Below are 17,492 nucleotides of genomic sequence, written 5' to 3'. Positions count from 1 at the left end.
ACACTTACTATATCTATAACAATAGTTTTTGCATTAACCCTTCCCATAAACACAATCCTAATCTTCATGCTTAGCCTCCCTGGAAACATAAAGTGGTTCGAAAGCCTTAGGGTTTTATACCTTAATGCATTAAGGTAAAAAACCTATGCTGCATGTTTCCCCCAGCCCCCTTATACTTAGCTGAGCCTAATCTCAATCCAGCATTGTGCATGAGAGCTCTCCCTCTTCTGTCCCTCCCTTATGGACAGATTGATAGCAGCAGGAGCCATTAGCTTCTGCTCCTGTCAATCAAATCCAATAACAAGTGAGTGAGGGGGCATGGCCGAGCCACACTGTTTTTGTCAATGGATGCAGACAAGGTGGCTTGGGAGCAGGCCCACATGAGTGCTCTTATCGGTAGCAGCTTCCTATGGGGGCACTCACCAAAGAGAAGAAGCCAGGAGCACTGGTGGGGGACCCCAGCAGAGGAGGATCAGTATTGCTTTGTGCAAAATCAATTGCACAGAGCAGGTAGGCATAAAATGTTGTTATTTTAAAGGGAAAAATGAAAAAAAATTAAGGTTTAATGCTACTTCAACCATAATGCTAAAGGCCTATTCACACTATTGCAAGTTATTTTTGTTGGTGCAATATGGGTCCATTCATTCAGAATGGCACCCTAACACACCTTGCAGATAAATGCATAAATGCGTATGGGTGCTCTGCCAGAAATGGTACATGCGCCTTTTTAATGCATTCTAGTGTACTAGGTAGCACATTAAAAATAATAAGCTGCCTGAAAGCAACACAATCTATTCAAAACACGCATGAGCTAATGCACCACAACAGTGTGAATGGATCCTAATCTTCCATAGTAAACTGGACAAAGTGATGGGATCTCTTTAACCTTGTTTGCATACTTACCACTTTTGTACTGGTTCCTGTGCACCAAAAATCTTTTTTGCTAAAAGGGGTACACCACTTTCAAATACTGTATAATGTATATCTTCCCATGTTTTGGGAGTCCAACTTTTTAGCATGTCAGTATCTGCATGGAGTTAAAATGTTCTGTTAATGCCTGTGGGGGTATCCTCCTTTAGTCCAGGAATATACTGGTAGATAATAGGCCTTCATTCAAACTGATTCCACAGTGTTTATGTTTGTGGGGGTGGGATTGGGGTCTATATAATCTGAAGTGAAATGTTTTGACCATACAATGGACAATGGATGAATAAATAATTTAGCAAAATAAAATTACAAACCTACATGTACAAATTTAAAATTAATCTGATCAGTGGTTTCTTGGAACCAAAATAAAAGCTTGATGAATGAATGAAAAGCTGTATTAAAAGCATTGAAAAAGAGTAATGCATTATAATTTTTTTGAAAAAGAAATCGTGAATAAACAGGGTTACATGACATTTTAGATGCTTTATGGCAATTCTTTTAAATGTGTCCATAACTGCAGGCCGTTTGAAAAAATAAGTGTTTCAATGGATAAACTTCAAGAAATACAGAACAATTAAGGATATTGTGTGTCCATAAAAGGTGTATAGAAGAACAATGAAATAAGCAGATATTTCAATAAAATTATTTCTTGGCATTTACTTAGGTTTGATCGAGTAGTAATTCTTTCCTGAATTGAAGCACAGACTGCTTTTAATTTTGTCTGTGGAGTTGCCTGCCATAAAAAACACAATAGATAAATAGTATATCTGTGCATAATATATACAGCATTCTAGAGTTGTTTATCTCAATAGACTATAGTAATCAAAAGTAATGAACCTATTATGTGCAGGACCTTGGAGAGCGTCGAATGGCAGTAAAAGTGTGGCACATAAAAGGTTTATTAAAGGAAATTAAAGTCCATCATTGCCACACCTGCTCCCCTATTATAAGTCTATGGCAGGTCAGTGCCTTCAATCACAACTCAGCAGCACAGAATAGATAATGTTTCACATTACAATTGCTTCCACAAAGAGGACACTCAGTTGTTCATCTTTAGTGTGTTCACAACTTACTAGCACAAAGCATTAAATAAAAACAAAAGCCCATCTTTAAAAATGTGGTCCGTGTGATTGTAGATCCTGTGTTTGCTGGTTTCTAAAGTAACATTTTTCTCATTTTGTTTCCAAAAGATTACAAAATATATTAATCATTTCAGTTCTTCTATAGCCTTTATAGGAAATGTGTTAAAAATATTTCCACTGCTTGAAGTTATAATTACAAATAATATTTGGAACAAAGCATAACACAAAAATCACAATGATTGCACAGTAGCATACAGAGTATGTTATATATAATAAAGTAACATGCATGACCATGCTATACTTATATATATTTATATGCTGAACTTTTAAAAAATTATTTTTTAAAATAAATTCTTCCACTATATTTATGCTACTCCTGATTGTTAAAAACTATCCATATCATCTACAGTTCTCCATTTCTGATCAAGTCAAAGCTGCAGACTTAAGATTAATTGCAGTAGTGTCTATTGCTAAATCTAAAATTATAACCTATCTCACTAGTTACAATGGCAGTGTACAGTATATGAGCTATTATTACTAGTGACACCAGTTTGCTGAGTGATATAGGAAACAGGGTGTTTTCTACATGAATAGTTCCAATGAGTTTTAGGGTAGTTATTAGATAACGAGTAAACTGTAAGGAGAAGGGGTGTACAGTATTGAACAGTTACATCAGTGCACAGTGCAAAGAGTAAAGGCTCCTACACATGATAAGAAAATAGTCTGAAAATTTCCATACGAGGAATGATCGGTTGATTATCTCTATTAGTATACTGCTTTCGACAGCTGATTCTGACTGTTCAAATGAAAAGAAAAAAAAAAAAGGTGCACGCTAGAAACTTTTTATTGTACTTGAACGCAGCATTCAAATTTCACTCAATATGTACAGAAGTCATAAGGAAATAATCAAATAGAAAAAAACACTCATGATCAGAAGCAAAGAACTACCCATAAGAAGATGGCAAAGAACATAGAATTTTTACACAAGAAAGAATGTTTGCCTAGGTAGACTGAGAATCGCCATTGTTGGATACATCATGATACGCAACATCATGGAAAATCAGACCAATTTCATCTAATTTTCTCATAGTGTGTACTAGGCTTAACTAAGAGAATCTGAAGACTGTACTTAATGGTTCAGCCAGACTAGGATACTGGACTCAATTTCCTCACCTCAACCAAATATTACTGAATATATTATTATTTAATATACAGAACAATATTTGATACATTTTAACAATACTTAACACAAATGAGCACGATAATGTTCTTTACTACATTGGTGTTATTTTTAAAGGGTTATTCCACCCTAAAGTAATATTTTAGTTGGAACCCGACAAAGTGAGCCAGACCAGGGCTTGCTTAGCCGTGTTGCTTAGCCCAAGATCTAGTGTCATAGTTCTTGACTCTGCTCCTATCATTCTAGAAGTGCTTGATGCTTCCAGCCATCTCTGAACATTTCCTGTTGCATTCTTCATAATAAAAATAAATAAAAAGCACAAGAGGGTAGGTGTGCAACATTTGTAATACTCACCCTGCAGGTGTACAGAGACCTAATTAATGGATCCCCCCCCCCCGAAAAATCGAATATATTGCCAGGTGTTTTCATGCTAAGTATCTACCAATAACTAAAATATGATTTTTGGTTCTACCTTGAATTGGGAATGATATATCATGTTAATTTAATAAATAATGTATTTATTCTTTTTAGATGGCTGTAGATAGAGAAGACACACATCTATGCATACTCTCAAAAGAAATTAAAGGTATGTTGCATTGGTTATAAGGTCAAAGATCTTTTTATTATAAATCTATAATAATGCCCTTTAAAGTCAGTGTAATTAAATATTTGATAAAACTAGATTGTGTGTGTACATGTATTTGCTTTCATAAAATATACAGAGGTTAGACAAAAAAATTAAAACACTACATGATTTACAGGTGTGAAAATGATGACATGTTTTGAGTTGAAAACAGAAGCGATGGAACATTCTTTTTCTTCTGCTGTGTGATGAGACAGCTAGCTAACAGGTGGGAAGCCTCACTTTCGTCATTCACTGCATGCGTTACTAGTAATACGGAGTCATGTCAGAGCTTACTGAACTTCAAATAGGGCAAATTGTTGGTGCCTGCTTAGTTGATGCCTCTGTGACTAAAGGTACCAATTTATTTACTGTGTCATGAGGTTCAGTATCAAAGGTCATGCCGGTATATACAGTTCCCAAGAAAACGTCATTTGATAAGCATAAGGGCGGTTGGCATGGTCAACTGACCAAAAAGTTACTGCAGAGCTCAATCTCAGTCTGAGATTGAGCACTACAGTCATTTTTGCAGTAGTTGTTTTCTTATTCTGGGTCACAATCCTGTGCAATTTCCTTTTGTCTATCTCAGTCAGTTGACCATGTCTACCACACTGATGCTTATCAGCCAATGTTTTTCCATAAACCATATATGCCATCATAACCTTTGATACTGTACTTTGGGACATGGCAATTAAATTCGTAACTTTGGTCACAGAGGCACCATCTAAGTGGGCATCAACAATTTGCCCTCTTTGAAGCTCAGTAAGCTCTGATATGAGTCTTCAATACTAGCAGCACATGTGGTGAATGACAAAGTGACAGGCCCACCTGATAACTAGTAGTGTCTCATCGAACAGCGGAAGCAAACGAATGTTACATCACTTCCACTTTCAACGTAAAGCATGTTGTTACTTTCACACCTGCAAATCATGTAGTGTTTCCATTTTTTTGTCTAACCCCTCTATATATAATATATAATTATAAAGCATAGCAGATTAATGAAGCAAGCAGAATGCTATTCAAATAAATGGAAAGAAATATAAAATCATCCCGGTCAATCACCTGTCAAAATCATGTGACCAGCTTCTCCCCCAACCATTAAAGTAGAATTATGGGCAAAACTTTTTCTTTTCATTTTGGATAGAGTAAGGATGGGTTATAACCCCTGTCAGATTGTTTTTCACCATCTCAGTCCCATTGTGTAGATTTCCATTCTCTTCCTGTCCAAAGCTAAACAGAAAGTGAGAGGAAATCCCTGGAAATTCCTTAGGGACCCCCAGGTCACCAGAACAAGTGTCCCCATTGGAAGATTTCCCCTCTATTACTTTTCTGGGGACAACCCAAAATTTGGGATTTTCTTTTACTTTCACTTTTAACTATAATGGTAAACAGGACAAATAGAGAGGGGGAATCTCCCTAATGGGGGCATAGACAGCAGTAATAACTGACAAGAGTTCTAATCTTTCTGTACTCTATCCAAAACTAAAAAACAGTTTTGCCTTTAGTTACTCTTTAACTTTTCTCTGCAGCAGATAAAACTCCATGGGACACCACAGCCTATACAGAGTGGCCTGCATTTTCTGAGTGAAGAGTAAATGTCAGGCCACAGTGTGGAGTAATATTGCAGTGTTCAGCAAAGAGTGAATAGTGTTCTCCACTCACTGTTTTAAATCGGCCCTATTGTGTGATTCCAGACTCTCTTTTCAGGCCTAATTAGGACCATCTCATATGGTGGTAATTTGCTGTGAAAGAGGGCGCAGGTTGGATTTACTGAAGTATGAAGTGGTGTGAAAAGAGATGATATACATTTGGTCCCATTTATTAAAGTAGAAAGTGTGATGAGATAAGCCTGGATTTATTTCAGAAATGCAATCCTGAAGAAGCTTAGCTTTTTTTTTTTTTTTTTTGCATCTTTTTGGTTGGTTGATATTTTAGTAAATAAGGATCACTTTCGCTGCATACCTAAGTATGGTTGATTTAGTAAAGTTTAGTGACTGTTCACACAATAAAATGAATGTTTACTAAGCAAAGCTTATGTTTACTCACCAAGTGAATATTTACTCAGCTTAGTGTAGTAATGACCCTCAAATGAGCTGCTGGAAATGTTGAAATCTCCTGCCATTTCCAGTTATGATCAAGCTGATAACTGGACCCACAATTACACTAAAACACCAATAGGGCTACAATTAGGCTTCAACAAAGCAGAAATTAGCCCTGCAGAAAAGCATTGGTTAAACAGGTTTGACAGTACTAAGGGCAATGGTTTAATAACAGTGGAATTATGCATTGATACATAGTTAACCAGATTGAAAAAAGTCTATTTCAACCAACAGAAAAAATGAATACATCAAAATATTAAAAAACCTCCATGGTACAAAGAGATGCATAGAGCTGGCATTAGTTATCTTTACTGCTAGTGAAAGGCCTTGCCTAAACGCACTGGGAGCATTGAGAATGACTTTGCAGGTGACAATAAACAACAATCAATGCAATAAATATCCCCAATAGGTAGTGAGAAGCATACAGCTAACTACTGAGGTTTATTGTTTATCTAATAGATTTATAACTAACCACTGGCCAGTGGAAAAATGTGCTCAAAGTCTGCTGACATTGGGGGCCTTTAAACTCATCATCAGAATACTCAATCTTTAAGCAGAGGTATCTACAATACACAAAAATGTCCCAAATAACAGACTGTGAAAGGATGGTATGATCCCTTTAAAATAAAGCTCCACTAATGACAGTAACGCCCAAAAGAGTGTTGGTAAAATGTGACCAAAGGCTGTTCACTACTCTAATATTAATTTTTATTATTATTATACAGTATTTATATAGCGCCAAAAAGTTTGCTCAGCGCTGTACATTATAGTGGGAGACAGTACATGAGACAATACAGTAACAATACAATACACGAGGGGTTCGAGGGCCCTGCTCCTTGGAGCTTACAATCTAGGAGGGAGGGGATAGTGGTACAGGAGGAAATGGCTGTGGGGGATGGAGTGGTAGGAGTGGAGGAGATCGGCAGTTAGGTGAGGGCAGGGTAGGCTTCCCTGAAGAGATGGGTTTTCAGGGTGCGCCAAAAGGTGAGGAGTGTAGGTGACAGTCTGATGGATTAGGGTAGTGAGTTCCAGAGGATGGGGGAAGACCTGGAGAAATCCTGGAGTCGGGCATGGGAGGAGGAGACCAGGGAGCTAGAGAGTAGGAGGTCTTGTGAGGAGTGAAGAGTACGTGTAGGGTGGTATTTGTATATCAGGTCGGTGAGGTAGTTTGGGGCAGTATTATGAATAGCTTTGTACGTCAATGTTAGAAGTTTGAATTTTATGCGTTGGGCAATCGGAAGCCAGTGGAGCGAATGACAGAGGGGGGTGGCGGATACGGAGCGGTTGGTAAGGTGGATAAGTCTAGCCGCAAAGTTCAGGATAGACTGAAGCGGGGATAGTCTGTGATGAGGTAAGCCGGTGAGGAGGGAGTTGCAGTAGTCGAGTCGTGAGATAATAAGGGGGTGAACAAGTTGTTTAGTAGTGTCTGGGGCTAGGAATGAACGTATTTTGGAGATGTTGCAGAGGTGGAGCCTGCATGAATTTGCCAGCGATTGGACATGGGGCTGGAAGGACAGATTGGAGTCTAGAGTGACACCTAGAACTTTGGCTTGCGGGGTGGGACTGATGGTGGCGTTATTGGTCGTGGTGGAGAGGTTGGGGGGGCGTGGGCTGGGGGAAAAACAAGGAGCTCGGTTTTGGAAAGGTTTAGTTTGAGGAAGTGGAGTGACATCCAATCTGATATGTCGTTAAGTAGGCGGGTGATTCGGGCGGAGACTGAAGGAGTGAGGCGAGGGGTAGAGAGGTAGATTTGCGTGTCATCGGCGTAGAGGTGGTAGTTGAAGCCAAGGGAGTGTATCAGTTGGCCAAGGGAGGAGGTGTAGATGGAGAAGAGAAGGGGCCCGAGGACAGAGCCTTGGGGGACCCCAACAGAAAGGGGAGGTGGCAGCGTTATAGGTAATACTGAAGGAGCGCTGGGATAGATAAGAGGAGAGCCAGAAGAGAGCGGAGTCTCTGAGGCCAAGGGAGTATAGTTTTTTAAGGAGGAGGGGGTGGTCGACTATGTCGAAGGCCGCGGAGAGGTCGAGGAGTAGGAGCACTGAGTAGTGGCCATTAGCTTTGGCGGTTAGCAGGTTGTTGGTGAGTTTGAGTAGGGCAGTTTTGGTGGAGTGTAGGGGACGGAAGCCAGACTGTAGGGGATCAAGGAGGTTGTTGTCGTTGAGGTGGGAGCTTAGGCAATTATAGACTAAGCGCTTGAGGAGTTTGGATGTAAATGGCAGCAGGGAGATGGGTCTAAGGTTGTTCAGGTCGGTGGGGTCCAGAGAGGGTTTTTTGAGGATGGGAGTGATGTGCACGTGCTTTATGGGGGAGGGGAATGTACCAGTAGAGAGGGAGAGATTGAAGATGTGAGTGAGGGAGCGTAGAATGGAGGAGGAGGGTGACCGTAGGATTTGTGTCGGGACAGGGTCAAGGGGGCAGGTGGTGAGGTGGACTTCGGAGAAGATGAATGAATGTCATCAGATGGTTTACCTAAAAGCAATATGGAAGCTAATGAGAAGTAGACCCAATAGCTTCATTCAGGGCAATGCCCTTTCCACTTGATAAAGTACTGGATCTGGTCTCCTCACTTCCTGAAGTTGAAGATTGATTCCACTTCAAATTCCACTTTTTCCCCACTATTATTATTATTTATTATTATTATACAGTATTTATAAAGCGCCAATAGTTCGCTCAGCGCTGTACATTACAGAGGGGGACAGAACAATACCAATACAATGCAAAACATGAGGGGATTGAGGGCCTTGCTCTTTCGAACTTACAATCTAGGAGGGAGGGGATGGTGGCACAGGAGGAGATAGCTGTGGGGGATGGAGTGGTAGGAAGAGTGGAGGAGGTCGGCAAGTTAGCAGGGGGTGGGGTAGGCTTCCCTGAAGAGATGGGTTTTCAGGGTGCGCCTAAAGGAGAGGAGAGTAGGTGATAATCTGATGGGTTGGGGCAGGGAGTTCCAGAGGATGGGTGACACCCTGGAGAAGTCCTGGAGGCGGGCATGGGAGGAGGAGACCAGGGAACTAGAGAGAAGGAGGTCTTGTGAGGAGCGGAGTGTGCATTCTGGGCGGTACTTGGATATTAGGTCGGTGATGTAGTTCGGGGCAGTATGGTGGACAGCTTTGTACGTCAGCGTTAGGATTTTGAATTTGATCCGTTGCGCAATCGGAAGCCAGTGGAGGGATTGGCAGAGGGGGGTGGCGGAGACAGAGCGGTTGGAAAGGTGAATGAGTCTGGCAGCCGTATTCAGAATCGACTGAAGCGGGGATAGCCAGCGGTGAGGCAGACCAGTGAGGAGGGAGTTGCAGTAGTCAAGTCGTGATATGATGAGGGAGTGGATGAGCTGTTTAGTGGTTTCTGGGGTTAGAACGTGCGGATTTTGGCGATGTTGCGGAGGTGGAGTCTGCACGAGTTTGTTAAAGATTGGACTTGGGGCTGGAAGGATAGGTTGGAGTCCAGAATGACACCAAGTACTCTGGCCTGCGGGGCGGGTTTGATGGTAGCGTTATTGGATGTGCTAGAGAAGTCAATGGGGGGTGGTGTCCAGGCTGGGGGGAAGACAAGAAACTCGGTTTTGGAGAGGTTCAGTTTAAGGAAGTGGAGTGACATCCAGTCTGATATGTCGCTCAGCAGGTGTGTGATTTGGGCGGAGACCAAGGGGGTGAGGTGGGGGGTTGAGAGATAGATTTGTGTGTCGTCGGCATAGAGGTGTTAGTTGAAGCCGTGAGAGTGTATGAGTTGGCCAAGGGAGGAGGTGTTGGCCAAGGGATAAGGAACTGTTCCTTATCCCTTCCAGGGAAGGGATAAGGAACAGTTGGTTTGAGTAGTAATACTTGGAACACTGGATGGATCTTGTAGGAATCAGAAAGAATCAACTCATACGCCACAGGGTGTATTTCCCTTTTTACTTCAATTGGACCAAATACCCTGGCCCTCATTTCCACTAGGGGCATGGAAGCGTCAGGATGGCTGTGGATGAACAAACACTGTCTCCAGAACTAGATTTCCTTTCCTTTAGAAAGTATTTCTTGCTGTCCTCCTGAGCTTTCTGCATAACATCCTAGAGTTCATGAGAATTGGTATAGAGGAAGGCCAGTTTATCCTGGAAAAAGAATGGGAATATCCTCCTGCGCTTAATATGGATGAGTCCCTATCCTAACAGCTGCTATCACTCTGCCTTAACCAATAAGTTATAGAGTACAAAACACCAAAATAGTGAAGCGCTAAAATAAATCCCTATATACACACACAATGAATTCCATATTAACCAAAAAAAATATAAGTTCCGTATTCTCTAATGAAAATATATAACCATCTGTGGGATATCTATAAATACACAAAAAAATATCAAACAAGAAATACCTCATAAAAATAGATAAATCCGTGATAAAGAATAAAAACTCATATGCCCTTAATTATTCTTCAAATAAATCAAAATCCGTAATTATACAGATAAATCAGTGGTGCAAAATCAAAATCCATGATTATGATATTCAAAAAAATAAGATAATTATATCCATAATAAATTGTGACAACCTATAAAATTGAAATTAATAAACTGTGATTCTCAATCAAAATTACGTGATTATTAATTAATTGTGACAAACCATACATCGATCAAAATTATAATAAATATTAAATCCACTATAACTTGTGATAAATAAATATATAAAATATGTGTCTATAAATGAGCAAAAAAAGTCCATGCAATAAGGTGAAAAAACACTCAGTGATCTTCACTTCTAGTGGTCAAAGAAAGGAATCCTCCAATGGCAGCAATGCCTGCTCACCTCCCCACCTCGACCCACACAGGGCCACAAGGCTATAGCTCTCCTCCAGGCAATCCTTTACTTCCAGGCAGCTCAGCAAGGAATCACAGGACATCCACTCCACCTCCTCTCAAACGTCATATAGGACACAAACAGAGCTTCCCATAGTATAATACCGTTTATTTAAGACACTCCATATAACATATTGTTTCCACTCACATGTGTTTTCTCATTGAAAAAACGCTATCCTCCTCATTCCATGGGTGCATTCACATGCAAGGAGGGAAACAAATATGGCTGCTGTGTTCGGACATACGTCCCACGTGACCGGAAGTGATGTGTCTCTGGGCTGGGAATGGCGTTCCGACGCGTTGCATCGCGTTGCGTCACGTGCGTCGTGACTTCATCAGGGTCAATTCAAGTTTATCCTGGACTGCAAGCAATGCTGTTTATGGAATCACATTCAGTAAGATGGAAGGATGGAAGCCATAACTGTCTCAGAACAGACCTTGCTTTGCAGTTGAATGGACCGAGTTGTTATAGGCAAACTCTACAAGCGGTAACAATAATGCCCAGTCACCCTGTGAAAAGGATGAAAACCATAGGAGGTACTGCTCGGGGGATTGAAAAAAGACAAATACAGTGCAGTTCAAAAGAGCAGGGGGACAGAGAGGGAGGTGTAGGAAGAACCTGGAACGTGCTTTGTGGGAAAAGAAGTCCAACTTCACCCCCTTTCAATTCACTGGCTCTGGTTAAATGAGTCCAGAGGAGGCCACCATGGGAGAGGGCAGCTGAGGAGACAGAGTCGGATTCCTGGAGCCAGGTTTCAGTAAAAGCAAGTGGGTTGGGGGGGTTGGAGAGGAAGAGGTCATTGACAGAGGAAACATGCAGGGTAAGGCATCCACTTTTCCATTATTGGAACCTGGGCAGTAAGCAATATGAAATGAGAATCATGAAAAACCCAAGGCCTACCTGGTTTAATGAGGTGTCAGACATTTAGCAGTTCTGAGATACTCTAGTATTTATGGTTGGTGAAGATTTTGACAGGATGTGCCATGCCTTCCAGTAGATATCTCTAATCTTTGAATGCCAACTTGATTGTCAGTAGCTCCATGTCACCCACATCATAATTATTTTCATCTTGGCTTAGATTCCAAGAAAACAAGGCCATGGGATGCAGTATAGCCTTTGAACCCTGGCACTGTGACAAGATAAGGTATACAGCTAGTTGTGTGTAAACTGAGATCCTGCTCTTCAGATGTGTAAAGCACAGCTATAAACCAGGTACTTTATATGGCCAGATGTTTGTGGCCATCTGACTATCACCCATCAGCTTCTTGGACATCCTATTTTAAAACCATGGATATTATTAGGAAGGTAGTCCCCCTTTGCGATTATAACAACCTCCACGTTTCTGGGAAGGCTTTCCATATTTTATAGTGTGCCTATTCAGCTAAATGAGCATTTGTGGGTCAGATACTAATGTTGGATGAGAAGACCTACCTCACAATCAGCATTTCAATTTATACCAACAATTGCCTCCATACCAAAGTGATCAAACCATGGTGTCCGTTTATGACACAGAGAATAGCTGCGATTCAACAGATCTCAGCTATTCTCTGGTCATTCACAGTTTATGACACTCAGGAGATCATGTCAGCCCTTCTCTGGAGATCTGTGTTCTCCCTCCAGATTCTCCAGCCCAGAGCTGGAGAATCAGAGGGACCGAAAACTAAGCAGAGATAATTTACCTCTGCTTAGTGAACTGATCTTTTACTGTAATCTCGCGAGATTATAGTAAAATGAGCCGTTTTCCAGCGTTTGGAGACCGTTCTCCCTTCGTTGGGAGAACTGCTTCATAAACTGCATTCACAGGAGAACTGTGTTCTCCGAGAATGCCGGAGAACTGAGCAGCGATCTATTACCGCTGGTCCATAAACGGACACCCATGTCTCTATGTTGATGGTTTTGTGCACAAGAGAAAAGTCATATCGAACATAAAACGGACTTCCAAAAATTGTTACCACAAATGTTTAAAATGTCTTAGTATCCTGTAGCATTTATAATACCCTTCATTGGAAACACCTTTAGTCAATAATTTAGAGGGTTGTCCACATAGTTTTGGTCATATACTGTAGGTAGGTGTGATGGCCAGGTGTTTACAAGATTTTGTTTATATAGTAGATAGAAAACACTAGAGAACCAGACTCACAATTTTCACCAGTTTGCTTTAACAGGCAAAATAGGAAAAAAAAAGTTTGCAATACTGTATGTCATATTTAGTTGAATAAAAACAAAACAAATTGGTAGAGAGTACAATTTACTCGGCATAATGGCATATTATCTATGTATTTGAACTTGAAATGTATCTTTAAATGAGAGTTGCAGAAGTGCCTGTGTTGAAGTTTCTACTAATTAGTTCCCAGTATGAGTGCACCACGTTTTATCACTGGCTGGACGTGGAGTTGACTTGTTAATTACCAAAACACAAAGAAGCAAGAAGTTTTCTGAAATGACCTTCATGTCTAACTAGAGATGTAAAGCCTTGTGGAGAGTACATTTATTTTCATACAGTACTGTAAAATAACAGACATCAGACATATTCCAATAATCCAGTGACATACCAAACATCAAACACTCTCAAGTGGTGCACATTCGCAAGCACTGAAATTGTTAATCACTAGAGTTTAAAATAATATAAAGTCTAATCCCATCCAAAACATTATGGGGTTGATTTACTAAAACTGGGGAGTGCAAAATCTGGTGCAGATGTGCATGGTAGCCAATCAGCATCTAAATTCTGCTTGTTCAATTAAGCTTCGCAAAAAAAAACCTGGAAGCTGTTTCTATACAGAGCTGTACTAGATTTTTCACTCTCCAGTTTTAGTAAATCAACCCCTGTGTTTTATTTTGAATAGACAGTGATGGGTTACAGTCCCTGTAAGGGGTTTATTGCCATCTGTGTCATTACTGGGCAGATTTGCACTCACTTACTGTCAAGGTCAGCTTTAATGGGAAATGTTTCCTTGGGGACACAGACAAAAGCACATTTATAGGAGGGTGAGGAACATCTGACAATATATTAATTGCTGTGTGCCTTCCTGTGCTGGTGACAACCACACCCTCCATTTCTGCTAAAGCATAAAAGGGACAGGAAGTGAGGGAAAATCTCCATGATAGGGTCATAGGCAAAAATAAAAACCGGACAGATATTTTCAATCAATAAATTTTTTACTGAAGTTTTAGATAAAGTATGTAACCAGGGAAAGATGCAATTGAATAACTTGATTCACTTAGCAGTTAAACACTGTTAAAACTATGTCCTACCCGCGAGGCCGTTTGTGGCCACGGCTGTAAATCACCGGCTGGTGTTTACCTGCCGACGCCCGGTTATTACCAAGGATCTTGGATGGGGAGGAGGGCTGCTTTGTTTACTAACAGTTCTCCTCCCTGTTGGCTTGGGTGCACTGCTCTGGATGGCTGTGCACAGCAGAGCCATCCAGAGCAGTGTCCTTACAGTAAAGCACCAACATACTGCCCCCCAATAAAACACTCCCAGCACACAGTTAACCCTTTGATCGCCCTCATGTTAACGCCTTCCGGCCCAGTGCCATTAGTACAATGTCAGTGCATTTTTTTAGCACTGATCACTGCATTGATGTCACTGGGAATGTCAGTGACACCAAGTCAGTTCCTCCCAGTGTCAGAATGCTCGCTGCAGTCCCACTATAAGTCACTGATCGCCGCCATTATTAGCAAAAAAAAAAGTAAAAATCCAGTATCTATACTGCCATTTGTAAACGCTATAACTTTCACGTAAACCAATTAATTTACACGTATTGGGATTTTTTTAGCAAAGACATGTAGCAGAATACATTTTGGCCTGAATTTATGACGATATTTGATTTTTTAAATTTTTTTACAGGACATGTTTAATAGCAAAAAGTCCAAAATATAGTTTTTTACTCAAAATTGTTGGTCTTTTTTTTTATAGCAGAAAAAATAAAAACCACACAGGTGATCAAATACCACCGAAAGAAAGCTCAATTTTGGGGGAAAAAAGACATAAATTTTATTTGGGTTCAGCATTGCATGACCGCGTAATTGTCAGTTAAAGTAACACAGCGCCGTAACACAAAAAATGGCCTGGTCAGGAAGGGGGGTAAATCCTCTGGAGGGCAAGGTGTTAAGATACATACTGGAGATTTTGATTTTTTACTAAAGGACTAGAGAATGTTCACTTTGCAAAGTGCATTATTTTCAGCTACCTTTGTGATTGTAGTGAACATTTACTTTGCAAATGCCCAGTCATGTGCAAGGAAAATAATAATAATTAAAGTGTTATTAAACCCACAACAGTAAAATTAGTATGTATATGCAGTAAAGCTTGCTTGTTATACTACTATGGAACCTATAGGGATGATCCTCTGAATTCTGTAAAAATGCTGTTTGATCTTGACCTCTTTGATCCTCCCCTTCTTCCAGTGTCCCCCTCGTATCTCCTAAGACATATGGTGTGGAGACACTCTGCTCATGCTCAGTTTGGTGTGTATTGCTAGAGAGGTTTTTTTTTTTCTTGGGAGAGTGCATGTGATCAGCACAGGGCAAATCAGCACTGGTCAGAGATCAGGGGTTTTGCATCCTCTTAGAGCAGAATAAAAACTCCTCCTACAAGCTGTAACCAGTGCTCTGCTGGACACGGATAGAAGTCACAAGACTGCTCTAACTGCTGATGAGAAAAGGTATTTAGCAGTTTATATTTACTAAAATAATTGCATTTCCATATTCTGTGTACTTTTGGAGACCAGATGTAGTGAATTCAGGGTCCTGAGTTTAGTAAAACTTTAAAAAAAGGATTTTTGCTTCAACATGATTTAAGGTTACCAATCTTTCAAAATAAAATCCAGTGACACCCTACTAACTGTACAAAGCCACACCATTTGTACTCACACCCCTATTTGTTACATGGGAAAAATATGTATATAATGCAAGTTTGCAGAGCACATAGTGCACTGCACTGAATTGTGGGTGTGGCTAACTTGCTGTAACAGTGGGCAGGGCTTAATAGGGAATGGCTGAATTAAACCTGAAGCCTGCTAAAAAAGTCAAAAGAATCAAAAACAGAGAGTGCATGAATCAGGAGTAAGTAACATACAGTTCAGGAGTCAAACATTAAGTAACATACAGAGTTTAGAGGTCAGGAGTAAGAAATACTTAAAGTTCAGGGGTCAAGACTAAGTAACACACAGAGTTCAGGGTTCAGGATTAAGTAACACACATAGTTCAGGGGTCAGGATTAAGTAACATACAGAGTTCAGGGGTCAGGATTAAGTAACATACAGAGTTCAGGGTTCATGATGAAGTAACATACAGAGTTCAGGGGTCAGGATTTAGTAACATGCAGAGTTCAGGGGTTAGGATTTAATAACATACAGAGTTCAGGGGTCAGGATTTAGTAACATACAGAGTTCAAGTAGTCAGGATTTAATAACATACAGAGTTCAGGGGTCAGGATTAAGTAACATACAGAGTTCAGGGGTCAGGATTAAGTAACATACAGAGTTCAGGGATCAGGATTTAGTAACATACAGAGTTCAAGTAGTCAGGATTTAATAATATACAGAGTTCAGGGGTCAGGATTAAGTAACATACAGAGTTCAGGGTTCAGGATTTAGTAACATACAGAGTTCAGGGTTCAGGATTTAGTAACATACAGAGTTCAGGGTTCAGGATTGAGTAACATACAGAGTTCAGGGTTCAGGATTTAGTAACATACAGAGTTCAGAGGTCAGGATTAAGTGACATACAGAGTTCAGGGGTCAGGATTTAATAACATACAGAGTTCAGGGGTCAGGATTTAATAACATACAGCATTCAGGGGTCAGGATTTAATAACATACAGAGTTCAGGGGTTGGGATTAAGTGACATACAGAGTTCAGGGGCAGGATTAAGTAACATACAGAGTTCAGGGGTGAGGATTTAGTAACATACAAAGTTCAGGGGTCAGGATATAATAACATACCGAGTTCAGGGGTCAGGATTAAGTAACATACAGAGTTCAGGGGTCAGGATTTAATAACATACAGAGTTCAGGGGTCAGGATTAAGTAACATACAGAGTTCAGGGGTCAGGATTTAATAACATACAGCGTTCAGGAGTCAGGATTTAATAACATACAGAGTTCAGGGGTCAGGATTTAATGACATACAGAGTTCAGGGGTCAGGATTAAGTAAGATACAGAGTTCAGGGGTCAGGATTAAGTAACATACAGAGTTTAGGGGTGAGGATTTAGTAACATACAAAGTTCAGGGGTCAGGATATAATAACATACCGAGTTCAGGGGTCAGGATTAAGTAACATACAGAGTTCAGGGGTCAGGATTTAATAACATACAGAGTTCAGGGGTCAGGATTAAGTAACATACAGAGTTCAGGGGTCAGGATTTAATAACATACAGCGTTCAGGAGTCAGGATTTAATAACATACAGAGTTCAGGGGTCAGGATTTAATGACATACAGAGTTCAGGGGTCAGGATTAAGTAAGATACAGAGTTCAGGGGTCAGGATTAAGTAACATACAGAGTTTCGGGTTCAGGATTTAATAAGATACAGAGTTAAGGGATCAGGATTTAGTAACATACAGAGTTCAGGGTTCAGGATTGAGTAACATACAGAGTTCAGGGTTCAGGATTTAGTAACATACAGAGTTCAGGGGTCAGGATTTAATAAAATACAGAGTTCAGGGGTCAGGATTAAGTAAAATACAGGGTTCAAGGGTCAGGATTAAGTGACATACAGAGTTCAGGGGTCAGGATTTAATAACATA

At 40.5% G+C, this 17,492-nt stretch overlaps 1 protein-coding gene across 7 annotated transcripts in view; it reads left to right on the top strand.

The window, feature by feature from the left end:
• ST18 (ST18 C2H2C-type zinc finger transcription factor) overlaps positions 1-17,492 on the top strand; it is a 394,399-nt gene that overhangs the window by 240,744 nt on the left and 136,163 nt on the right. For all 7 annotated transcript variants that reach the window (XR_016312880.1, XM_089678414.1, XM_089678417.1 and 4 more), the window contains one exon: positions 3,721-3,775. Coding sequence is in view for 6 of the 7 variants with exons in the window: in XM_089678414.1 (XP_089534540.1) it covers positions 3,721-3,775 (55 nt within the window). In the remaining variant the exon portion in view is untranslated. The remainder of the gene's footprint in view (positions 1-3,720; positions 3,776-17,492) is intronic.

This window comes from Staurois parvus, unplaced genomic scaffold (assembly GCF_062004578.1).
Source record: "Staurois parvus isolate SC_StPar_1 unplaced genomic scaffold, SC_StPar_1.0 ptg000205l, whole genome shotgun sequence".
Taxonomy (NCBI): Eukaryota; Metazoa; Chordata; class Amphibia; order Anura; family Ranidae; genus Staurois; species Staurois parvus.
The sequence above is the reverse complement of the archived record's forward strand: the minus strand, read 5'-3'. Positions and strand labels throughout refer to the sequence as shown.